The sequence below is a fragment of the Pantherophis guttatus genome, chromosome 5 (assembly GCF_059756535.1).
Source record: "Pantherophis guttatus breed Tessera chromosome 5, ASM5975653v1, whole genome shotgun sequence".
NCBI classification, from domain to species: Eukaryota; Metazoa; Chordata; class Lepidosauria; order Squamata; family Colubridae; genus Pantherophis; species Pantherophis guttatus.
In genome coordinates this window covers 3,497,501-3,509,551 of record NC_142067.1, presented here as the reverse complement: position 1 = coordinate 3,509,551, position 12,051 = coordinate 3,497,501, and the positions used below count along the sequence as shown (strand labels likewise).

Sequence of the window (12,051 nt, the reverse complement as noted above, 5' to 3'; positions counted from 1 at the left end):
TACACAGCCAATATAAAGAAAGCATCGGGGAACTGCTTCCAGTTTATTGACACTGTACACGGGGAGATATGTTTTGATTTGCATGCCCTTCTAGGAAGTTTAAAAAGGAGGCTTATTTTACAACCCTTTTTTAAAAAATAAAAATTAGCAGCTCTTACAGGAAATAGTTGGGTTTTTTTTTTTAAAAAAAAACCAGAACTCAGGAACTTTCATTTAAATAACGCTTTTCTGAATCGGGGAGAATCTGAGATTAACAGCAAAGACGGACCGATCAAATATATATATATATATATTTTTAAATGCAGAGCAACTGGCCAACTTCTGGGAACGTGGGAAGAATATTATTGTTGGCAAAAACAGTTCTGTTTTTCGCAAAACGTTTTAAAAATGTTTGCACTGAAGTTTTGTCGTTTCTTTTTCCCTCTTAGGAAAAAAAAAACCGATTAAAAAAACTTTAAGAAGTCCTAATAAACACTTAAAGATCTCGACAGATCCAACAGCACAAAAAAAATGCACGCCTCCCACCCCCCGCCCCCCCACCCCGAAAACCTTTACAGGACTCTGCCAGATACTGGCCCCTGCTGCACAGGAATTGGCTGCATTTTCATCCCCTCCTTGGTGTAGTTAGTAGGCCAAATGAAATAAAGATTGGCCCCCTCCCCGAAGAAAAGAAAGGAGAGGAAGGGGAGAAGGAGATGGGAAGGGAGGAAGGGGAGAGGGAGGGAAATGGGAGGAGAGGAAGAAGAGAAGATGGGAGGGGAGAGGAAGGGGAGAAGGAGACAGGGGAGGGGAGGAGAGGAGAGGAAGGAAGACAAGAAGGAGATGGGAAGGGAGGAAGGGAAGAGGGAGGGAAACGGGAGGAGAGGAAGGGGAGAAGGAGATGGGAGGGGAGGGGAGGGGAGGAAGGAGAGGGGAGGAAGACAAGGAGGAGATGGGAAGGGAGGAAGGGGAGAGGGAGGGAAATGGGAGGAGAGGAAGAAGAGAAGATGGGAGGGGAGGAGAGGAGAGGAGAGGAAGGGGAGAAGGAGACAGGGGAGGGGAGGAGGAGAGGAAAGAGAGGGGAGGAAGATAAGGAGATGGGAAGGGAGGAAGGGGAGAGGGAGGGAAACAGGAGAGGAAGGGGAGAAGGAGATGGGAGGAAAAGGGGAGGAGAGGAAGGAGAGAAGGAGATGGGAGGGGAGGAGAGGAAGGGAAGGAGGCAGAGGAGGGGAGAAGAGGGGAGGAAGACAAGGAGGAGATGGGAAGGAGGAAGGGGAGAGGGAGGGAAATGGGAGGAAAGGAAGGGGAGGAGATGGGAGGAAAAGGGGAGGAGGAGAAGGAGAGAAGGAGATGGGAGGGGAGGAGAGGAAGGGAAGAAGGAGAGAGGAGGAGAGGAGAGGGGAGGAAGACAAGGAGATGGGAAGGGAGGAAGGGGAGAAGGAGGGTAACGGGAGGAGAAGAGGTGGCGAAGGAGATAGGAGGGAAGGGGAGGAAGGGGAGAGGGAGGGAAAGGGGAAGAAGAAAGGAGAGGAGGGGAGGAGGAGAAAAGGAAGGAGACACAGGTAGGAGAGGATAGGAAAAAAAAAGGAGGATTTTTTTTTTCAGGATAGACCCCAGCCAAGATTATCTGTGCAAAGTTTCAGACGAAGCTCTTTCCGTGAAATGAAAGCCAAGGAATTGGGGAGGGGGAGAAAATGGGACGCCAAAGAGCTTTGTATATCATCTTACTTACAGGTAAAACTCGGAACACATTGTGCAGGTGAGTTTATACATTCTATCCCTGAAAGCAGGGAAGCGCGTGGGGAACGGACGACGGGGGGGGGGTGTCTCGAGGGCCCAGACGCCCGTCGTCTTCAGGAGCATCTCCTGAACCCGGAACTTCCATCGGCCCCTAACCGCCATCTAACCGCGTCCCTCTTCTTCTCCTCTTCCGTCTTTCCCAAGAGAGATCAGGCTCTTCTCCAAATCGGATCATCTCGGCCTGGACTTTGAGGGTGGGGGGGGATTGAATCAGGATGGACGTTTGGATGACCTCTGGGGTTCTTCTCGGGAGTCTTGTCGGAAAAAAAAAACAAACCCAAACGTTCGAAAAGGGGTAAAATCCTCATTTTTGTCTTCTTCCCTGTCCGGCTCATAGAAAAAAAATGCACTTATTTCTTTCCCAACCTTTGGTCTGCTTTAAACTCCGGATTCTGAAGGATCGAACAAGCTTTGATTCCATCCAGGTCAACGCAGTCGCCTTCAGGAAACGGCCGAGGTTGGAAAGGTGCCAGGTGACTTTTTTTTTTTTAGACCTGAAGTTGACCAGGAAAGCTATGAAGAATAACCAAGGTTTGACCCCCCCCCCTCAGGAGGAGGGCCGTGGAGGTTTGATTGGCAATATGCGGCCCCCCCACCCAATTTCTTTTCCCTTCCTTGCCCCCCCCCTCCTGCCCGAGAGACCTTGTCCATTTTCACTGGAATTGGGAGGGGGGGGGCAGCTGGGAATCCTGCAAAAATCTGTTTGGGAGGGGGGGAGAGATGAGGTTGACCCAGCCATGGATCCACCCAAAGGATCTCAAATCTCTGGGCAATGCAAGAGGTGAGAGGAAGAGAAGGAGTCCATGACACCCCCAAACCCCCCCGCTTGAATTCCCTGGGTTGGAAGTGGCCCCGAGGGTCACCCAGAGATGGGCCGCCCAAGCCCAGAGGCCACCGGTCACTATGCGGGACATTCAGCTCCTGGGCTTATTAGCTGGAAGTCGCCAGGCCTTACTTAACGACGGGTGGCGAATGTCTGGGAACCGAGAAAATTAGAAAGCGATTAGAAGCGATTAGAAGTGATTGAAGGGGAGGGAAGGAGGGAGGATGGTTAGAGGGGAAGTTATAGGGACGAAGGGGGATAGGGAGGGAGAAAAGAAAGAAAGAAAGAAAGAAAGAAAGAAAGAAAGAAAGAAAGAAAGAAAGAAAGAAAGAAAGAAAGAAAGAAAGAGAAAGAACGAAAGAGAGTGAGGGAAGGAGGGTGGGAGGTAGAGTAGGAAAAAGAACAGGAATGAAGGGAGGAGGGAGGGAGGAGAAAGGAGGGGAGGAAGGATGAGAGGGAGGGAGGGAGAGAAAATGGGAGGATGGGAGATAGAGTAGGAGAAAGAACAGGAATGAATGGAGGGAGGGAGGAAGGAAGGAAGGAAGGGATAGGGAGGGAGAAAGAAAGAAAGAAAGAAAGAAAGAAAGAAAGAAAGAAAGAAAGAAAGGGAGGGAGAGTAGGAAAAAGAACAGGAATGAAGGGAGGAGGGAGGGAGGAGAAAGGAGGGGAGGAAGGATGAGCGGGAGGGAGAGAGAGAAAATGGGAGGATGGGAGATAGAGTAGGAGAAAGAACAGGACTGGAGGGAGGGAGGGAGGGAGGAAGGAAGGGATAGGGAGGGAGAAAGAAAGAAAGAAAGAAAGAAAGAAAGAAAGAAAGAAAGAAAGAAAGGGAGGGAGAGTAGGAAAAAGAACAGGAATGAAGGGAGGAGGGAGGGAGGAGAAAGGAGGGGAGGAAGGATGAGCGGGAGGGAGAGAGAGAAAATGGGAGGATGGGAGATAGAGTAGGAGAAAGAACAGGACTGGAGGGAGGGAGGGAGGGAGGAAGGAAGGGGAAGACAAGGGAAGATGGAAGGGAGGAGAAAGGATGGGAAGGAAGGAAGGAAGGGATGGAGGAAGGAAGGGATGGGAGGGAGGAGGAAGAATAGGAAGGAAAGAAGGAGGGAGGAAGGAGGAGAAAGGATGGGTGGGGAAGAAGGATGGAGGGAGGGAGGGTGGAAAGGAGAGAGGGTAGGAGATGAAGGGAGGGAGGAAGGGAGGAAGGGGAAGACGAGGGAGGGAGGGAGGGAGTTTCAAGAGGAAACCACTGGCCATTTCCAGCCCTACCAAGAAAATCCTGCTTATTCCATTTCCTCCTGGGGAAACCCATTGCAGCCCTCGTGGGCCAGACCGCCCGCTGCCTAAACCGCCAGTCCAAAAGGAACTTCAAAGCCAGGTTGCCCCGCCCGTTCTGAAAAGAGGGACCTCTCCCCCACCCCATATTTTATTCCCCCCTCGAGACTTTGCCCTGCTTTTGCAGAACTTTTTTCCGCCAACCCCATCTCAAAAGTGGGGGGGGGGCGCGAGAGGGACCACAACTCCTGACCGCCTGCCAGGGCATGGCTAATTGAAGAGGCTGAGAAAGAAAGAAAGAAAGAAAGAAGGAAAGAAAGAAAGAAAGGAAGGAAGGAAGGAAGGAAGGAAGGAAGGAAGGAAGGAAGGAAGGAAAGAAAGATTCGAATACATTCCTATGACAAACAGTAATATTCCGCACTAATGCACACGGTGTATATGCATATATAAATATATTTATTATTAAATAAATATATTTATATGACGCCATGATCTGGAGCAGGGCTACAGGTGGCACTCCCTAGGCGGAAAAGCGGAATTGGCTGCCGCAAAACCGAAACGCCAAACTTGTGCCAGGGATGAGCAAACGATGGCCAGGCGGAGGAAGGAAAGAAATCATCCAGGTCGGAACGTGGCGGCTTCCAGATATCCGGAGCCGCAATCCCGGCTTGCAAGACTCGGGGTGGGGGGTGGGGTGGGGGGTGGCAGGGGGTACGGAGTGACGTGCGGTGACTGACAATTATGGTTCTACCACATCTGGAAGTCACCGAGTAGGGGGAAAGGATGGATCAGACCAGGATGGGATTAGGCCGGGTTTCCCCCCCCCCGACGATGGTGGCCGGGGGTACAGTTGTAACGGCCGTGTGTAACTTTGGCGCATTCCCCCTTAAAAAAAAAAAAGAAAAGAAGAAGAAGACACCCCCAAAAGGCGCTCATCTCCAGCTGAAAAGGCATGGCTGCTGCGTGCGTTGTGCTACGAAGGTGACCCCGAGAAGGTGAAACACCCCCCCCCCCGCCCAAACGACGACAAAAACTTAAAAAAAGGCACAAATATATCCATATGACGGTGGGAAGAAGGACCTCTTGGACACACGAGTGTTCCTGGAAGGATCTTCCTGTTTTAACCGCGAGCTTTTCAGAGAGTCTCCTCGGTTGAAACCAACGTGCCTTACAAGGGCGACGGACGGACGGACGGATGGACGGACGGGTTGGGCCTGGGTCCCAGCCCTGGGATGGGGGGGGAGGGGTGTCGGTCGGGGTGAGCGTGGTCACACCAAGGTGATTTCCACATCTTCGATCTTCTCGGGGGTCCGGCGGTGTTGGGTGGGGGGTGGCGGGGCGGCTCGCACCTGGAAACCAATCGAACAAGACCACCGTGAGAAAAAAAACGACGAGAGATTTTACAGAACAAGAGAATGCAAGAAGTCCTCGACTTAACGACGGTTCATTGAGCGACCAAAATTGCGACGGCACTGAAAAGAAAGAAAGAAAAAAAAAAAAAAAAAGCGACCCGGGTCTGTTTTTTTCAAACTTATGACCATTGGAACATCCCCGTGGTCGTGGGATCAAAATACAGAGACGCTTCGCCAACTAACTCATATTTACGACGGTTGAAATGTCCCGGGGTGTCCCGGGATTCCCGCCTTGTGGTGACTTTCCAACAAGCAAAGTCAACGGGGAAGCCAGATTTGCTTAACAACCGGGTGACTCACTTAACGGCGGCAGGGATTCGCTTAAGAACGACTGGCGAGAAAGGTCGCGAAATGGGCCCAGACTCACATAAGCAACAGACATTTTGGGCTTCCGTTGTAAGTCGAGGGCTACTAGTTCAAGTAGTACAGACGGTCCTTGACTTACGACCACAATTGAGCCTGAAATTTATGTTGTTAAGCGAAACATTTCTTCAGTGAGTTTTGCCCCATTTTATGACCTTTCTTGGCACCGTTGTTAAGTGAATCACAGCAGTGGGTAAGTTAGTCACCCGGTTGTTAAGTGAATCAGGCTTCCCCTTTGACTTTGCTCGTGAGAAGGGCGCAAAAGCGGAGCACGTGACCCCTGGACTCATCTGATCTGTTGTGAAGCTTCTGTATTTTGATGATGTGACCACGGGGCGGCTGCAACGGTCGTAAGTGTGAAAAATGGTCATAAGTCACTTTTTTCGGTGCCGCTGTAACTTTGAACAGACACTAAACGAACTGTCGTAAGTCAAGGACTGTCTGTACATTATTAACTCTTTCTGACTTCATTGTTCCTAGCTTCAACAATTTGGTCATCGGCGGCAAATATCCATTAAGTCAAGGTTCACCTACGTTAAATAGTAAGTTGGAAGGAAATATCTGAAGTGCCGCTTTCAAAAGGGAATCACAATGTTAGGCCGTGTCAAATTTTTCAATATTTAAGAACTGCAACGATTCACTTAACAGTGGTGGGGCCGCCGCCGGTTCAGACGAACCGGTAGTTCCAACAATCAGCTGGCTCCGCCCACCCGCTCCTGCCCTCTCCTATATTTCCTTCTTTCTGGCTCAGCTGATTCACGCGGCACAGCTGATTTCCACACCTCCGTTGCCTTAGAAGCAGTGGTGGAATTCAAATTTTTTTACTACCGGTTCTGTGGGCGTGGCTTGGTCGGCGTGGTAGGGGAAGGATACTGCAAAATCCCCATTCCCTCCCCACTCTGGGGCCAGCCAGAGGTGGTTTTTGCCAGTTCTCTGAACTGCTCAAAAGTTTTGCTACCGGTTCTCCGAACTGCTCAAAATTTCCGCTACCGGTTCGTCAGAACCTGTCAGAACCTGCTGGATTTCACCCCTGCTTAGAAGGTAAGCAGCTGAGCTTCAAATTGCTGTATTTTGAACGTTGCGCGCACCGGTTGTTAAACGTGGCAAGAAAAGTCGTAAAATGGGGCAAAACTCACTTAACAGATTTTTCACTTAACAACATAAATTTTGGGCTCAATTTAAGTCGAGGACTACTTGTAACTTAGACAATTTTTAAACATTTTTGTTTGTTTTCTGCAGCATGCCAATTGTTGGGCAAGATGGATTCCCATCCGGTGGCCATGTAATTCAGCGTCCCTGTGGCAGCTGGAATTAAACCCCGTTCTAACCTGGATTGTGCCCGGGGCAAGCACGCCAAAGCTGCAACCACGATGCAGGAACAAGCGCCCCACTTTAAGTCTACCGCTCTGCGGCCCGGCATAAAACTTACAGGTCTGAGTTTGCCGTAGGAAGTGCTTTCAGGAAGGGGTCGGGGTGGCTGGGAAAATCCAGGAGAAGTTGACGTGAAGTTGTTTTCTGAAACTGCAACAAAAGGACAAAAAAAAAAAAACCCCTCAAAACCCACAATGACAATGCTTCAACGACAAAATTTCGCAACCCCCGCGGCTGTAAGATGTGTGGCCTACAAGGCATTGCTGGCTGGGGAATTCTGGGAGTTGAAGTCCAGACATTTTCAAAATGGAGAGAGTGAGTCTAAGGATGCACCTGTTGTGGTCTGTCGGCCACCGGCCTCTCCAGCAGCCGAATCGGAGGAGGAGGAGGAGGAGGCGTGGGAGTCAGGACCGGAGTCAAGGCTGTTGTGGCTCCGTTACCTGAGCCTGTGTCATCGGCAGGAGAGGACTCCGAGAGTGAAGGAGAGGAGTTGGCAAGGCCTCCCTCTCCAGGACCCTCCTCTCTGGCAATGCCTTCGGTGTCCGCCGAAGGGCAAGAGATAGGGCTGGGGCCAAGCACGTCCACGCAGCCACAGGTGGACAGTGATGAGGGTAATGAGTCTTGGCTGGATCCACGCCAGCATCGCAGAGATAAGCGCCCACAACAGAAGAAAAGGCGTGCCCGAGATTAGGCTGAGTCACTGGACCACACCCCACAGGGTATAAAAGGGAGCGTGGTGGCCAGTCAAACCTTGTGACGAACAAAGCTGAAAGCTTCCACGCCATTCTGCATTGCCGGACTTTTGGCTATAGACTTTGCTGGATTATCTCTGGACTTGATTAACTCCGTAATTATTGAGCTGTTTCTTTTGATGTATCAGAAGTGGGGAGAAGTTATCTCTCCTCTTCATAAATAATAAACTCTTGGCAGGCAGCCACTAGGTTGTTGCCAAGTTCCGTGATCATAAGGAAAAGGATTTTGCCGGCTGGTTTGGTCTTTAACTCTTGAACGTCTGTTGGTGTGTGTGCGTGTGGTTGGGGACAGAATCAAGGCAACCTGAGAGCTCCGAGGGGGAAGAGGGAATGGAGCTGTCAGCGAGAGAGAGACAGAGGCGGAGCCTGGGCTGTCCGTCAACCCTCAGATGGAGAGTCAACAGCCCCCAAAACTGGAGGTGGCTGATGAGGAGGAGGAGGAACAGCTGGGTCCAGTGCCTGACGCGTAGATGCACAGAAGGCAGAGGAGAGGAGAGCAGTGGAAATCTATGGGCCGGTCCTCGGGACGGAAGAGCTACTGCTGCTAATGAAGCCCCACCCTAGCTCTGGGGCTAAAAGGCAGGGGGCGGAGATGAATAGGTGTGGCAGAATTATTTATCTCCCTGCCGGACGGAGATGGGGTGAGAGAGAAACTTTTTGCCGGGGCTGCCGGCGCTCCTAATTAAAGGAATCTTTGAGTTCACTTCAGAAAGTTTGTCGTGTTTGGGGAGCTGGGTCAGAACAGCCCCCTTTAGAAGAGGAGTGGGGAACGATGGGCCTTTAATGACCGGTGGACTCCAACTCTCAGAATCCCTGAGTCAGCCATGCTCAGAATTCCATGCTGGCTCCGGGATTCTGGGAGTTGGAGTCCACCAGTCACGAAAGACCCATCGTCCCCCCATGCTGGGATTCAGGGCACCCAAAGGAAAGCGTGAGCCTCGCTTACCGTTTGCCGAGGGAGACCGTGGGAAGCCCTGGGCTCCTCTTTTGTCGGGGCTGGGGAAAGGGCTGACGGGGGGCTGGTCGTAGAGGGGTAACGGCGCCAGGGAGTTTTGGGACTTTGCAGACGGAAAGACCTGTGGGGAAACGAGAGAAGACGGTGTTAACGGAGGACGTTCTTCCCAGCCACGGAAGGAGCCGCGGATCCTCCGGGAGAAAATCAGTCCCTGGGAATCAACCGTGATCGGATGGCACATAATATCGATCGATCGAGCAACGCAAGGAAGGAAACCTGGCTGGCGCCAATCTACCTGAACCTCAGCGATACAGGCGACCTCTCCGTTTTCGGAAGCGGTCAGTTCTTCGACCAGGACGGAAGGGAAAACCCCGACGTGGCCATTGAACTCTCCTTCCCAGAATCCGTCGTCGTCCTGGTTTTCTTTGTTCAGGATGCGGATGATGGCACCTTCGGGAAAGGAGAGCTCGTCGTCCGTCTGACCCTCGTAGTCGTAAAGTGCTTTTACAAAACAGACTGGAAGGGAAAGCGGAGACGGAGAAGCTGTTAGGAGGTTGGGAAACCCACCTGGGAGGCACGTCTCGGGACCCCGAGCGCTCATCGTCTTTTAACGGCCCCGTAATCCCTTGCCGGGTGGAGTCTGCGCAACGGAATGGAGCTAGCAGAGTTGTTTTACTGGCCGGATGCCTTTCCTGTTGCCAGTACGGAGTTTTGTTCAGCAGATATATTCTCATAGTGCCCAGAGAGAGAGAAATATCTACCTAGGATCGAACTCACAGCCTCCTGATGGTGAGGCCAGAGCTCCACCTCTAGGCCACCGCACCGCTCCCATCCTGAGCACTGATCTTTATTTATTTACCAGCCCGGATTTTTATCCAGCGTTTATTATTTTATAAGTAACTCAAGGTGGAGAACATAAAGAATAATCCTTCCTCCTCCTATTTTCCCCACAACCATCACCATGCGATGTGGGCTGGGCTTACAGAGTCACCCTGCCAGCTTTTATGCCTAAAGTGGGACTAGAACTCACTGCCTCCTGGTGACTGGCCCAAAGTAACCCAGCTGGCTTTCATATCTAAGTCAGAACTACAATTCACCTTCTCCTGGTGATTGGCCCAAAGTCACTCAGGTGGCTTTCATACCTGAGGCAGAACTAGAACTCACTGCCTCCTGGTGACTGGCACAAAGTCACCCAGGTGGCTTTCATGCCTAAGGCAGAACTAGAACTCCCAGTCTCCTGGTGATTGGCCCAAAGTCACCTAGCTGGCTTTCATTCCTAAGGCAGAACTAGAACTCCCAGTCTCCTGGTGATTGGCCCAAAGTCACCTAGCTGGCTTTCATGCCTAAGGCAGAACTAGAACTCCCAGTCTCCTGGTGATTGGCTCCAAGTTGTCCAGCCAGCTTTCACTGCAACGTTTCTCACTGGAGCTGAAGCTTGGTTGCAATCAGCAGTAAAAAACTCACCCCATATGTGGCTGAGAGTGCGCCGTTTTATGTCTGGGGCGTGCAGGAATAGCAGGGGTGTCTCCCAACAACCCCCCTCCAAGATTCAGCCATCTTGGTCCTTACCAGTGGTGAAATCCAATTTTTTTTTACTACCGGTTCTGTGGGCATGGCAGGGGAAGGATACTGCAATGTCTCCATTCCCTCCCCACTCCAGGGGAAGGATACTGCAAAATCCCCATTCCCTCCCCACTCCAGGGAAAAGATACTGCAAAATCTCCATTCCCACTCCACTCCAGGGGAAGGATACTGCAAAATCCCCATTCCCTCCCCACTCCAGGGGAAGGATACTGCAAAATCCCCATTCCCTCCTCACTCCAGGGGAAGGATATTGCAAAATCCCCATTCCCACCCCACTCCAGGGGAAGGATACTGCAAAATCTCCATTCCCTCTCCACTCCAGGGGAATGATACTGCAAAATCCCCATTCCTTCCCCATTCCAGGGGAAGGATACTGCAAAATCTCCATTCCCACTCCACTCCAGGGGAAGGATACTGCAAAATCCCCATTCCCTCCCCACTCCAGGGAAAAGATACTGCAAAATCTCCATTCCCACTCCACTCCAGGGGAAGGATACTGCAAAATCCCCATTCCCTCCCCACTCCAGGGGAAGGATACTGCAAAATCTCCATTCCCACCCCACTCCAGGGGAAGGATATTGCAAAATCTCCATTCCCACTCCACTCCAGGGGAAGGATACTGCAAAATCCCCATTCCCTCCCCACTCCAGGGGAAGGGTACTACAAAATCCCCATTCCCTCCCCACTCCAGGGGAAGGATACTGCAAAATCCCCATTCCCTCCCCACTCCAGGGAAAGGATACTGCAAAATCTCCATTTCCACCCCATTCTGGGACCAGCCAGAGGTGGTATTTGTTGGTTCTCCGAATTACTCAAAATTTCCACTACCAGTTCTCCAGAACCTGTCAGAACCTGCTGGATGTCACCGCCGGTCCTTACCACTGGAGTCTCCATTAAGGCTTCCCGAAGCGAGCTCGGCTTCGGTCGAATTGCTGGACGTGTGAGACCGGCTGTCTAACGCTGCCAGGGACTGCAACATGCTCAGGAGGCTGTTGGAGGTCGGGAACTGCAAATATTTCTCCGGCACGTAACCCACGTGGCCTGACTTATTCCGGGCCTGCGAAAGCGGGGAAGACGAACACGCTCGGCGTTAAGAGGGTCACGTCAAAGGTAGTGGAGAAACAAAGAAGACGATCGGTGGCACGTTATGCCATGCCGCAAAAACAGAAAAAGCGAAATGATACCTTTACCCAGTCTTCCATATCGCCGTCTTCGATCACTTCCAAAACCTCGTGTTCCTCAATGGTTAATTCGTCCGGCTGCGAGGCCTGCGGCGAAGAAGAAGAAGAGGCGCGTAAAAAGGAGGGGAAGGAAGGGGCCACGAAAAGGACCAGGAGTCTCCAAAGTTGGGCCACTCGTGAAGACTTGTGGACTTCCAACTCCCAGAATTCCTCAGCCAGCCTCAAAAGTTGTCAACCTTTGGAGATTCTTGGGGTTAGGGAATCCATAACTCGTTTGAGCGCTGGGAGAAGCCAAGCTGAGGCTGGATCAGGCCCAAAGATCCCCCAGTTCTGGGTCCCACCAGAAGCTATCAAGAAGGCCTTCAAATATGGCTGCCCCCTTCTTTCAAGCAGCCAGGTTGATCCTCCATGACTGTTCCATTCCATCTTTTAAACTTGATTAAAATTGGTGCCTGACTATCAGATGTATGCACAAAAGGATTTGTATAGGTAGTGCTTAACTTTATCTATCTGTCTGTCTGTCTGTCTATCTATCCTATCTCTCTCTCTCTCTCTCCATCTA

General features: G+C 51.4%; 1 protein-coding gene across 4 annotated transcripts in view; it reads right to left on the bottom strand.

Moving 5' to 3' along the window:
* Positions 1-4,932: 4,932 nt before the first annotated feature.
* Positions 4,933-12,051, bottom strand: part of FCHSD2 (FCH and double SH3 domains 2) — a 171,608-nt gene continuing 164,489 nt past the window's right edge. For all 4 annotated transcript variants that reach the window (XM_060682736.2, XM_060682734.2, XM_060682733.2 and 1 more), the window contains 6 exons: positions 11,493-11,576; positions 11,188-11,365; positions 9,020-9,240; positions 8,716-8,845; positions 7,076-7,167; positions 4,933-5,220 (listed from right to left, as the gene is read on the bottom strand). In XM_060682736.2, the coding sequence (XP_060538719.2) occupies positions 5,140-5,220; positions 7,076-7,167; positions 8,716-8,845; positions 9,020-9,240; positions 11,188-11,365; positions 11,493-11,576 (786 nt within the window). In that variant the 3' untranslated portion in view covers positions 4,933-5,139. The remainder of the gene's footprint in view (positions 5,221-7,075; positions 7,168-8,715; positions 8,846-9,019; positions 9,241-11,187; positions 11,366-11,492; positions 11,577-12,051) is intronic.